Here is a 12,222-nt window from a genome sequence, read left to right as displayed (position 1 = left end):
CTACTTGATAAGGCAGTGCTTTATTATTTATTTCCATTTCATTTAGGCCTCAGTTGATCAAAGAAAAAGATGACATAGATCGTTATCTGGAGTCGAAGTTCAAAGGATTGTCAAAAGAGGAGGTTGCTGCGTAAGTATAACCTCTTAAAGGCACTTTAATGTAAAGTTTGTTTCTTTTGTCTTGATTCCTTATTGAAATTTCAGTTTTCCTGTACAGTATACCTTTTCATTGGAACTTGACATTTAAAAATTAAAGCTCATATTAAATAGTGATAAGTCATGTCTGTTGATCTTACACATGTGAAAGTCTTTAATTTTATGGCTCTCAAAATTCTCTTATTTACCAAGCTATTATACTGTCACATTTGTAATATTTTAGTGAAATCTGTGCCATTAACTGATTATTAACCTTTATTTTAAGGGGTGTTGCCTCCATGTGGGTGAAAAAGCTTTAAGGGAAAGATTTATATATCTTTTTTTACTAGTGATTAAAAAATAATCCTTACCAGTGTATTTCCACCCCAACCCAGAACCCACAAAAAAAAGAATTAATGAATTATAGTTTATTGGCTAATTTTTAAATAATTCTAAATTGTCTGAATTTAGTTTTTAAATCAGCAATGTAAACTTTGCCATTTTACCAGTAGTTAGAAGCTAATCTATGTTGAATAAAAAAACAATGAAAAAATAAAAATCCGTGTAGGATAGTGAGAAATAAATAGAAACCTAGAATAATAGCCAAAAAGGTTTATGTTTCTTACCTATACTAGTAGACGTGGTGATTCTGTTATCAGATCTTTAGTTGTAAGGAATGAAAAATCAAATCTTATAAATGCATGTGCATCTTGTAGAATTCATTAAATGACCCAATTAAAATATTTTATGAAGAAATACTTTAGAAATTATATTAGTATTGTCCAATACTATGAGATCCAGATGAAAAAGTATTCCTAATGACATTTTTACATAGATTTTCATGTAATCTAAAATTCTAAGTTTCTTTACTTATTTTCTTTTATTAGATGTTATTTTGTCAATTTGAACATGACAGAAAAAGGGAATAGCTCATTCTGTCAGTAGAAACTTTATTTTATAGAGTGACAAAATTTTATAGTAGCTGTAATCACTTCTTCCTCAGAGCTACATTGACTGCCATATGTAGTATCTGAGACCTTTTGTTAAATGCTCTTCTGATTGTTAATTTATTAACTTCCCATGGTAGCCTGTCAGGTAAAATTAAAGGTTAATATTGTCTGATTCTTTTACGTGCTTCTTAAAAAAAAATATATGAGTGACACTTGCATTCTGATTTCAATATAAGAACATCCAAACAGCTGTAAGTGGCTTAAGAATTTGGGCTATATTTTGGAATTATACTTTTTCTTTAATAATTTAACAAGCTGGAATCCATATACTTAAAATCTGCTAAGCTCTCAGTCTGTACTGAAGAGAACTTTGATCTAAGACAATGCAAAATAGGCTATATTGACATGTATTCTCTTAATAATATATTTTTTCACTAAGGAGATTACCAGGTCGATTTTAAATTCATACTATGCTACAGCAAATGAGTAGCACTGGATAAGTTTCAGTCCTTCATATCACATTTTACTTAAAGCTTCCCAAACTTGAAAACCTTTTTAAACCAAAGCTTTTTCCCTAAGAAAGTGGATACAAAGTTTAGAAGGAAAATAGCTTGTACTTAGCTCAGTAGTATGCTTTTGGTTGATATACATTCCAGACTTTGCTCCAGACAAACTCATCGAATAGCATTTTAAAGAAAAAAAAAAATTGATGGATGATTTTAGTGTCCCCCAGCAAGGTGCCAGGAGGAATTCTGTACATTCTGTTAGCCAAGGAATTGCTGCTTAAGACTTTTTATTAGACATTCAACTCTGAAAACATAAATTGGTCAACAAGCAATTGTTAAGTGCCTACTTTATATGTAATACTAGATTTTTCACAGTGGAAGAGACAATGATATTTTACTGTAAATGTTTGGCCTTATCGTTGTCTCTTTTTGAGAAAATAAGATCTATGAGCAGAAAACAAATACAAAATGAATGAGTGCTGATTGTACTGGGAGGTGCAGCCCAGAGCTCTAGGGGAAATTAGAGAAGACCAAGGTGGTGGGATGGAACCTGCCAAGGAAGACTGACTTTGAGTTTGGCTCCTTGTCTAGAAGCATTTCAAAATGATCGAACTGGTGTGTTACAGATCACCAGTGTATAAGGAAGTTATGGGAGGAAATTGATGAATCAAAATTTCAACCAGGCAAAAGCAATACCTAAGATGTACCCTCAAATCCCTCTCTGTGCTGCCTTAACCTTCTCTAAGAGACTAATAAAGGTTACCATTATTACTTTATATAACTGATGTACACTAGCTTTGATGTCACATAATATGTATGTGCTCTTTGTCTAATACCAAAATAACCACTCATCATCAACCTCAAAATGTACCCACCTTCTTACATGTAAATTCACATGCTGTGATTCCCCCTTACCCATTCCAGTTGGTGGACAGTTCCTGTTCTTGTCCTAGGGTGATGTCTCTACTTGTGCCCCGGATGTCATCCCCTCTTACTTGTTCTAAGACTTCTCCTACAGTTAAACATGTTTCTTGTCTACATCATCAATTTCTTCTTTTTCATTAGATCAGTCTCGTTACATTTATTTCTACTCTAGTGTTTCCCTTGACTCCTTATTCCCCTCCAGATTCATTTGCCTCTACCCTTCACAACAGCCAGAAGCAATCCTATGTAATAAAAGAGCAATATGCAAATTGACCCTAATGGCAGAATGACCAGGAACTACTGGTCGCTATGATGCACATTGACCAACACAGGAGCTGCCCCCTGGTGGTCAGTGCGCACCCACAGGGGGAGCTCCGCTCAGCCACAAGCCAGGCTGATGGCTGCGAGCACAGCAGCAGTGGTGGGAGCTCTCCTGCCTCTTCGGCAAGGCTGAGGATGTCCTACTGCAGCTTAGGCCCTCTCCCCACCGGGAGCAGTTCTCAGCCTACAAGTGGACATCCCTTGAAGGGTCCCAGACTGCGAGAGGGCACAGGCCAAGGTGAATTTTCATGCATCTAGTATCTCAGTATTTTCACATCCTGTTCTTGCCTCAATTGACTCCTAATAGATTTCCAACCCCAGGTCTCTCTAAAATCTCTCTACTTAGAAGGACCAATGTCTTCCCTGTTTTTTGTTTTTTTTTGGTTTGTCTGTTTGTTTTTGTTTTTGTTTTTAGCATATCTAATGCATATCTAATGCTCATGCTTTTGTTCTCATCAAGCTTGATGACTTCACAGCATTTGGTAGAGTTGAGCACTCACTCCTTGAACATTCTGTGACTGTGATTTCCAGGATGCCACAAACTCTGACTGTGCTGCCTCAGTCTCCCTTGCTGGCTCTCTCTTTTCAAACTCTCACTGGTGGGGGCCCCAGGGCTGGATATTAGGGCCTTTTCTCTAACTATACTCTTTACCCAGATCCAGTCTTCTAGCTTTAAATTTTAGCAATAATTTGATGACTATCAAATTTGTAAATCCAGCCCTGACCTATCTAAGGAGCTCCACATTTTAATATTCATCTGCCTCCTTGACATAGTTATTTGGATTTTTAATAGACATTTCAAGGATCATGTGGCCCCAAATTGGACTCTTGCTTTCTTCTACTGCCCTCGACTCCCCAGTACTTCTCCTACAGTCTTTCCCCCATTCAGTAAATGGCATCAAGTCAGCCTTGAATTTCACCTTGCCTTCACTATTCCTCCCCCCTTGCTAACCTTGCAGAATGTCTTATCAGCTATTCCCAAACATATCCTGTGTTCATCTCCTTCTCTTCATTGGTCATAGCCACCATCTTTCTCTTGCCAAGATCACTAAAATAGTGTCCTAATTGCTCTTCTCTTATCCCCTTTAACTGCTAAAAATTCAGCCTCCAGAGTTACCCTTTGAAAAAAAAAAAAAAATCATGACACTGTCTTGTTTAAAAGCCTCCAAGAGTGCCCTGGCTGCTTTGGCTCAGTGGATAGTGTCCTTTAGGCCTATGGACTAAAGGGTCCTGGGTTTAATTCCAGTCAAGAGCACATGCCTGGGTTGCGGGCTCGATCCCCAGTGCGGGGCGTGCAGGAGACAGCCAGTCAATGATTCTCTCTCATCATTGATTTTTCTATCTCTCTCTCTCCCTCTCCCTTCCTCTATTAAATCAATAAAATAAAATAAAAACAAAACAAAACCCTCCAAGAGCTTCCCATTGTTCTTAAGATAAATTCTAAACTCTCCATCATGGCCTAAAGCTGCGTACAGTTTGGACTTTTTTGGCCTCTCTGAGCTTATCTCCCCATCACTCACTACTCTGAGTATGTTACTGTCGACATTCCTTATCTCTCATTTCCTGACCTCACAATTTAGTAGCCTTTATCCCACCCACACTTTCTCCCAATCAAATTGGGTCTATTTCTGATGTAACCTGGTCCCCATCTTGTGCTGGCAGTTTACATGTCGACTATCTCATCCCTAACAGAATGGATGCTCCACAGAAGCAGGAGTGAGTCTGTGTGTGTGTGTGTGTGTGTGTGTGTGTGTGTGTGTGTGTGTGTGTGCCACTTGGTCCCCAGGGCCTAGCAGGGCCTGACACATGGTCAGAACTCAGGAATTAGATGTTAAATAAATGAGTGAAAAAATAAATGTAAGAGTAACACTGTGAAATAGATATCCTGCTATGGATAGTCTTTGGTTATAACATTTTTAGAACAGTGTTACAGGTAACTGGCTTGACTGTTGAATCAAGGAAGTTTAACTTCTCAAGAGTGTTTTGTGTACCCAAGTAGGAGTATAGCATATAAATGAGTAACTGAGCAGGGCTGTTACAGAAAACCGGAGAAGAACCAAGTAATGCTTAGAGAGATGGAGTTACACTTATTATGATGATGATGATGATGCACGGGCCCAGAGGAAAATGTCTCTCAAATTTTAGACCCCATCACACAGGAATTTTCCAGTATTTATATGGTTTTTCCCCCCCTTCTTTGTCTCCCAAATAAGGGTTTTTCTTGTTCCCTTTGCAAGTTCTTAAAGGGCCCTATGTGCTGGGGCTTTGAGACTTCAACCAAAGGCTTGGCCTGGCGCCAGCACTGATAACTTCATCTGGGGAAGGTTTAATGGCTTCTCTGAAATGGGAGTAGTCCTTTTTTCCTTATTATTTAAGCAAGCAAGCATTTACAGAAGCCAAAATAGTAGGGTTAAAATTTCAAACAGCAGTTTTTATATAAGATGGGTGCTTCAGGCAAGCTAAAGTAGTTGTTCCTGAATGGCCAAATACAATTGATGGGGGTTTCATTTATTTTGGAATGGAGACAACGGTTACAAAAAACAAAGGGCTTCTGGTGTTTTTTGTTTGTTTATTTATTTTTTATCACCCACACTTACGGGAGTAATTTCAGTGTACTTTATTACTTTTTAAGTGACCAGATTACTGCTGCGCCTAATTGGGTACATTTTGACACTGATAATTTGACTTTCTTAGATAAATCTTCAAATTAACTCAATATTATTTAACTGATCTTTAACTAAAGGAAGTCCTGTTGTGTTTCTATACTTTTTTAAAATTCTGTATTATCCTACCAGAATGCATTATTGTTTTTTGTAAAGGACCGAAGGTATCACTTATTATCATACTGTAATTGCTCTGAGTAGCTAACTGGTAAAGGTGGTATCAGTTATAGATTCAAATAAAAATCCCTGGCGGGGCAGTTTTTACAGCTTCAGCTGTGTATTCGAGGATGCAAATAAACAAAATCATCAAGGGACAGAGAATGTCAATCTTCCCAATATTATTTTCTGCTTCAGATATTGAGTTCTATTTAGTGGAAGAATAGATTTAGTTCAAAACAGTGTGCTTCTCTAAGATATTGCTTTCCTTCAGAATATCTTTCAGCATCAGCAGTTGATGTTCACTGAGTGTCTCTTACTGTGGTGACAGGCAGAACTATCAGTTACCAGAGTCAAAGAGGTCAGGTTGTAAAGAAACAAAGAACCATTTATATTTTTATATCTTTTATAGCCTTTCTCCTCTGCTTCATTCTGAATTGTATTATGCTTATTTACTTAAAGTCTTTTGCCATTAGGTGTTTGTCTTGAATTTGTTTCAAAATTGTCTTCGGAAGGTGCTTTCACAAACTACAAATATACTTTTTATAAGCACTTTTTTAACATCTGGATTTGTATGGTGGCCAGGCATTTTATTCAGGATACACGCTGGAAACAGATCACTCCTTCTGAACTGACCCGAGCAACGGGAATGTCCCGTTCACTGCTGCTAGGTCTCCATGACTTGTAACAGTGCCCAGCACATAGTCAACACTCAACCAGTAGTTCTCAACTAAGGCCAAACTGTGTAATCTCTTCCATTCCCACTTGGAAATTTAGCTTTTGCCAAAAATAATAATGACTAATATTTGTTGAGCACTTCATATGTTTTGGATACTGTTCAAGTGTCTTATATGTATTAATTCATTTAATCACAGAAAAATTTTTGTGTTCTAAGGAAATTGAAGCACAGAGACACTAAGTCACTCGGCTATGAAGCAGAAGATCAGGAATTTGAACCAAGGCAGTCTGGTTCTAGAGCTTGTTCTTGAACCATTCTACCCGTCTGTTCTAAAGTACCCGGGCCTTCATTAAACAGCATCCTCTCTCATCACCCAGCTTTAGTGCATTGCCATTCCCTTGGCCTAGAATGTGTTTTCCCTTTACAATGTCATGGCTGACAGTTACTCATTCTTAAATGGCTCAACTATATTAGGTAACCTTGCTAGCATAATACCTGCAATGAAACCTACTCTAAGACCTATACTACCTAGAATGCCTCCCATCATGGCCCTTATAGCTTTGTATTGATATGGTTACTTTGTGTGCTCTCTTAGACTATCAGCTCCAGGAGAGCTGGAGCCATGGATGCTCACGTGTGTCATTAGTGCTCCTACCTGTCTCACAGGTTTTGAGACAGGTCCAAGGATATCAGTGGGTGGTGAACATGTATCCCTTCATAGCCTTGTGCATGTGCTCTGTCTACAATACCCTTTCTTTCCCCACTCCTGTGTACTTGCTAAACCTTTCATCTTCCAGCCTCAGCCTGCTTCTTGCTCTGTGAGGCCTCCTTTGACTCCTCCTCACCCACATGGTAGAGTTCAGGGCTCCTGCTTGAATTCTCTTTAGTAGCCACTGACAATCATGTTTGTGTGGTTTTGTTCCTTCCTGATTAATGTTTAACAAACTATAGAATGTGACCCATTAGTGGGTAGTGGTTATCACCCATCTGTTTGGAGATCATGACCAGCATTTAAAAAATGAAAGGGAGGAGAGTAAAACAGAGCTTTAGAAAGGCATGCTTTGCACAGAGTAAGGCTAATATTGGGAAGCTGCCCAATGTAATGAAATAGAGTGCAGGTTCCACTACCAGACTCCCCAGATGCCAGCTTCACACTACTAGCACTGGTTGATTTGGGCTGAGCACTTAACCTTCCTGTGTCTCACTTTCCTCATCTGAAAAAAATAGGGATAATATTAGTAGGGCCTGGCTCATTCATAGTTATGAGAATTGAGTTGTTATTTATAAAGAGATGGGAACATTTTAAGTAGTATTGGTTTTGAACTTTTGCTTCATATATTTGCATAAAGCAAATATATGTGTACGTGTACTGAATTGCAGTAGAAAAGTCTTTCTTTCTTTGAATTGCCATAGAAATGGACTCTGCACTAAACTTAGAGTCCTTTGCAAGCAGGGATTGTTTTTCATTCTCCTTGTAAGACTCTTCTGACTTACACAAAATGCCACTTTATTGCTTGCTTACTTTCTTTCTAGGAAGGATTGAAGAAATTGAAAGTTAACATTTTATATTACACAGCTGTCAGATTATAAATAGAAAATGAAAGGCAAATGAAGGAGAAGTAGGTAAATATGCTTCCCACTAGAGTTAATATAGTTCCCCTGAGGAAACATTAAGTTTCACTCTGAACTCCTGGGCAGACTGGGCAAAAAGGGAGAGGTAATGGACTATATACATTTCTCATTACCTGATGAAAGGAAACATATCAATTCCTCATGAGAAACAAGCTTTTTCCTGATAATAAATTCCAAAAAAAAGTGATCACATGACATCGTATAAGAAAAATGAATCAACATATTATAACTTTGCATACCTAATAATGATAAAATGGACATTTTGCTTGCCATAATTATTATAGCTCTAAGCTAGGTTTTACTTCAAGCAAGATAGCAATGGGTAAGATATATTAAATGAATGCTGTAAGCTGGTCTGTTTTAAGTGGTCCTTACAATAACCCTGTGAAGAGCTGACATTGCTGCCAGAGACCAAGGCATAGAGAGGTTAGGTAATTTGACCAGGGGGATCTAATGTTTTAGATAAGCTGAAGCAATAAGATAGGAAAAATGATTCATAGAGAGGAAGGAATGACTAAGCTAGACAGAAAATGGATCAGTCATACATTGGAGATCAGGTTTCCAGAGTCCGCCGAATCCCCATTACCACTGGGGATCAAAACCTCCCTTCGGGTTTACCTCATGAGGATGTGGTCATCCTGTAATCCTGATTCAGACATCCATAAGATCCCTTTAAGCTTGTCTGGAACAATCTCTTATCCCACAACCAGAGCAGCCAAAGAAATATATTACTGGACAGGGAATTGTCTTAAAACTGTAATTTAGTGGGGGTTTTTTCCACTTGAAGATTCAGATCAAAATGGATGGCTAAGCATATTTCCTTTCTCTATTTGAAATGACAACGTAGAAGCGCAAAAGATGGTAAAGTCTCACAATAATGAGAAAGAAGAGAAAAAAATGAGAGCTTCCAAGATTTCCAGATATATATTTTAAGAAAGCAGTTGGAATATTACCAAGGATAAAAAGTGACATTTCATAATGATAAAAAGAGGTGGTTCATCAAAAAGACAAAATCCTAAATGTTTATGTTCCTAATGACAGACTTCAAAATACATAAAACAAAAAAATGAAAGTAAAGGAGAAACAGATAAGTCCACCGTTGTAATTGGAGATTCTAACACTGCTCTCTCAATAATTGTTAGAAAAATTAGTATAGACTTGAACAATACCATGGATCAGCTTAATTGACATTTACAGAACATTCCACCAACATTCCACAACATCACAACACACACTATTTTCAAATGTACATCGAACATACATCAAAGGACATTATATTCTGAGCTATAAAATAAAAATGGAAGGATTTATATCCTACAAATTATTTTCTCTTATAACAATGAATATATAAATTAGAAATAATAGGAAGATTTATCTGGAACCCCCCCCCAAAAAAAAAAAATTGGAAACTACTCAATATACTTGTAAATAAACCATGGATCAAAGAAAAAATATCACAAAGCAAATTAGAAAATATTTTTAACTGAATAAAAGAAAACATGGTATGGAATACAGCCAAAGTAGTGCTAAAGGGAACTTTATAGCATGAAAATGCTTATATTAGACAAATAAAAATGCCTAAAATCAGTGTCCTAAGCTTTTATTAAAAAAACAAACAAACAAACAAACAAACAAAAAAAACTAGAAAAAGAAAATTATTTAAACTTAAAGTTAGCAGAGGAAAAGGAATCGTGAAATGAGAGCAGAAAACAAAAACATTAGAGAAAAATCAATGAAACTAAAAATTGCTTCTCTAAAAATATCAATAAAATTGATTGGCATTGAGTCAGACTGGTCAAAGAAAAAGGGAGAAGACACAATAAATCCTTACAGAAATGAAAAGACACATCAGTATTAATTATCCTATATCATAAAAGGCTAATATGCAAATTGTCCGAACAGCAGAATGACTGGTTGCTATGACGCACACTGGCCACCAGGGGGCAGACACTCAATGCAGGAACTGCCCCTTGGAAGTCTGGGCCTTCCCACAGGGGGAGTGCCACTCAGCCAGAAGCCAGGCTTATGGTTGGTGAGTGCAACAGCAGTAGCAGGAGCCTCTCCCGCCTCTGACTGATGGCCAGTCAGTTGAACATTCCCTGAGGGCGCCTAGACTGTGAGAGGGCACAAGCCAGGCTGAGGAACTCCCCCTGCACAAAGTTTATGCACTGGGTCTCTAGTACAAATATAAGAATGCTACTTAGGGAAAAAGCATTATGCTGATAAAACAACTTGTATGGAATGGCTAAATTTCTTGAAAGACACTGCCAAGTTGGCTTAAGTAGAAATAGATAAAACGGAAGGTTTATCTCCCTTAAAAAACATTGAATTTGTCATTTAAAAATATCACAAAGAACATTTAAGATCCATATGGATTCACTGGTGATTTTTAACTAACATGTAAGGAGGAAATAAGGCCAATTTGACTCATACTCTTCAAGAAAATAGGAAACACTTCTGAACTCCTTCTACCAGACTGGAGTTACCATGATCCTAATACCAGAAAGAGCCAGTTCATAAATGGAAAACTATAGGATAGTATCTCTTATGATGAAACCAAATAAAAAATAAATAGAAAACCTCTGCTTTAAGAAGCCTCAGTCTTATGTAAACAAAAAAATATTACACAATGTGTATGTTCTGAGAAAGTGGTACATTATCAGGTCTTTTTCTGAACACAAAGTGCATTATGTACATTGTCTGTACCTTGCTTTTTGTATTAATATATTCTGAAGGTTACCACACACAAAAAAAAAAATCTTAAGGAATTGTAATGATTGGCCTGAGCTCCTGTCAGGGAGGCTGGTGCACCATGCAAAGTCCTTTTCATTTGGCATTGATGCAAGGAATGCCCAGCCTTGCTCTCTTGACCTGCACTCCTCAGAAGAAAGCCGATAAACAGAGGGAATGCAAGCATGCTTACCTGTGTTAAAAAACCTAGAACTTGCTGAAACCTGTTTTTTTTTTTTTTTTTTTTTTATTTACATATTTTCTTGTGTTTTTTTTTTTATTGCCCCCCTCCCTCCCTCCCACACATCCCCTCCCTCCCCATAGTTTTATGTCCATTGGTTGTACTTATATGCATTTATACAAGTCCTTCGGTTGATCTATTATCTCCCCCTGATATCCCACCCTCCCCACTGTAATTTGACAGTCTGCCTGTTGGTTTACTTTCTCTATATCTGTCTCTTGGTTCATCAGTTTATAAAGATCTTTATCATCCACCGATGTGTGAGATCATGTGGTGTTTCTCTTTCATTGATTGGCTTATTTCACTCAGCATGATGCTCTCCAATTCCATCCAGGTTGCTGCAAATGATGAGAATTCCTTCTTCTTTATGGCAGCATAGTATTCCATTGTGTAGATGTACCATAGTTTTTGGATCCAATCATCTGCTGACGGGCACCTAGGCTGTTTCCAAATTCTGGCTATTGTAGATTGTGCTGCTATGAACATAGGGGTGCATATATCCTTTCTGATTGGTGTTTCTAGTTTCTTGGGATATATTCCTAGAAGTGGGATTACTGGGTCAAATGGGAGTTCCATTTTCAGTTTTTTGAGGAAACTCCACACTGTTCTCCACAGTGGTTGCACCAGTCTGCATTCCCACCAGCAGTGCACGAGGGTTCCTTTTTCTCCGCAACCTCGCCAACACTTGTCGTTTGTTGATTTGTTGATGTTGGCCATTCTGACAGGTGTGAGATGGTACCGCATTGTTGTTTTGATTTGCACCTCTCGGATAATTAGTGACTTTGAGCATGTTTTCATGTGCCTTTTGGCCTTCCTTCTGTCTTCTTTTGAAAATATTCTGTTTAGGTCCATTGCCCATTTTTTAATTGGATCATTCATCTTCCATTTATTTAGTTGTATAAGCTGTCTGTAAATGTTGGAGATTAAACCTTTATCAGTGGTAATATTTGCAAATATGATCTCCCACACCGTGGGCTTTCTTGTTGTTTTATTGATGGTTTCTTTTGCTGTAAAAAAGCTTTTTATTTTGAAGTAGTCCCATTTGTTTATTTTCTCTTTAGCTTCCATTGCCCTAGGGGCAGTATCAGTGAAGAAGTTATTTTGGCATACGTCTGAGATTTTGCTACCTGTGGATGCTTCTAGTATTTTTATGGTTTCCCGTCTGATGTTTAAGTCCTGTATCCATTTTGAGTTTATCTTTGTGAATGGTGTAAGTTGGTGATCTAGTTTCATTCTTTTGCACGTGTCTGTCCAATTTTCCCAACACCATTTATTGAAGAGACTG

At 37.6% G+C, this 12,222-nt stretch overlaps 1 protein-coding gene across 1 annotated transcript in view; it reads left to right on the top strand.

The window, feature by feature from the left end:
• TTC29 (tetratricopeptide repeat domain 29) overlaps positions 1-12,222 on the top strand; it is a 540,856-nt gene that overhangs the window by 390,709 nt on the left and 137,925 nt on the right. The window contains exon 7 of the mRNA XM_084883709.1: positions 47-130. Within this exon, the coding sequence (XP_084739835.1) occupies positions 47-130 (84 nt within the window). The remainder of the gene's footprint in view (positions 1-46; positions 131-12,222) is intronic.

Source organism: Pipistrellus hanaki, assembly GCF_964339955.1.
Source record: "Pipistrellus hanaki genome assembly, chromosome: 5".
NCBI lineage: Eukaryota > Metazoa > Chordata > Mammalia > Chiroptera > Vespertilionidae > Pipistrellus > Pipistrellus hanaki.
Note: the sequence above shows the minus strand (reverse complement) of the source record. Positions and strands in the feature narration are given on the sequence as shown.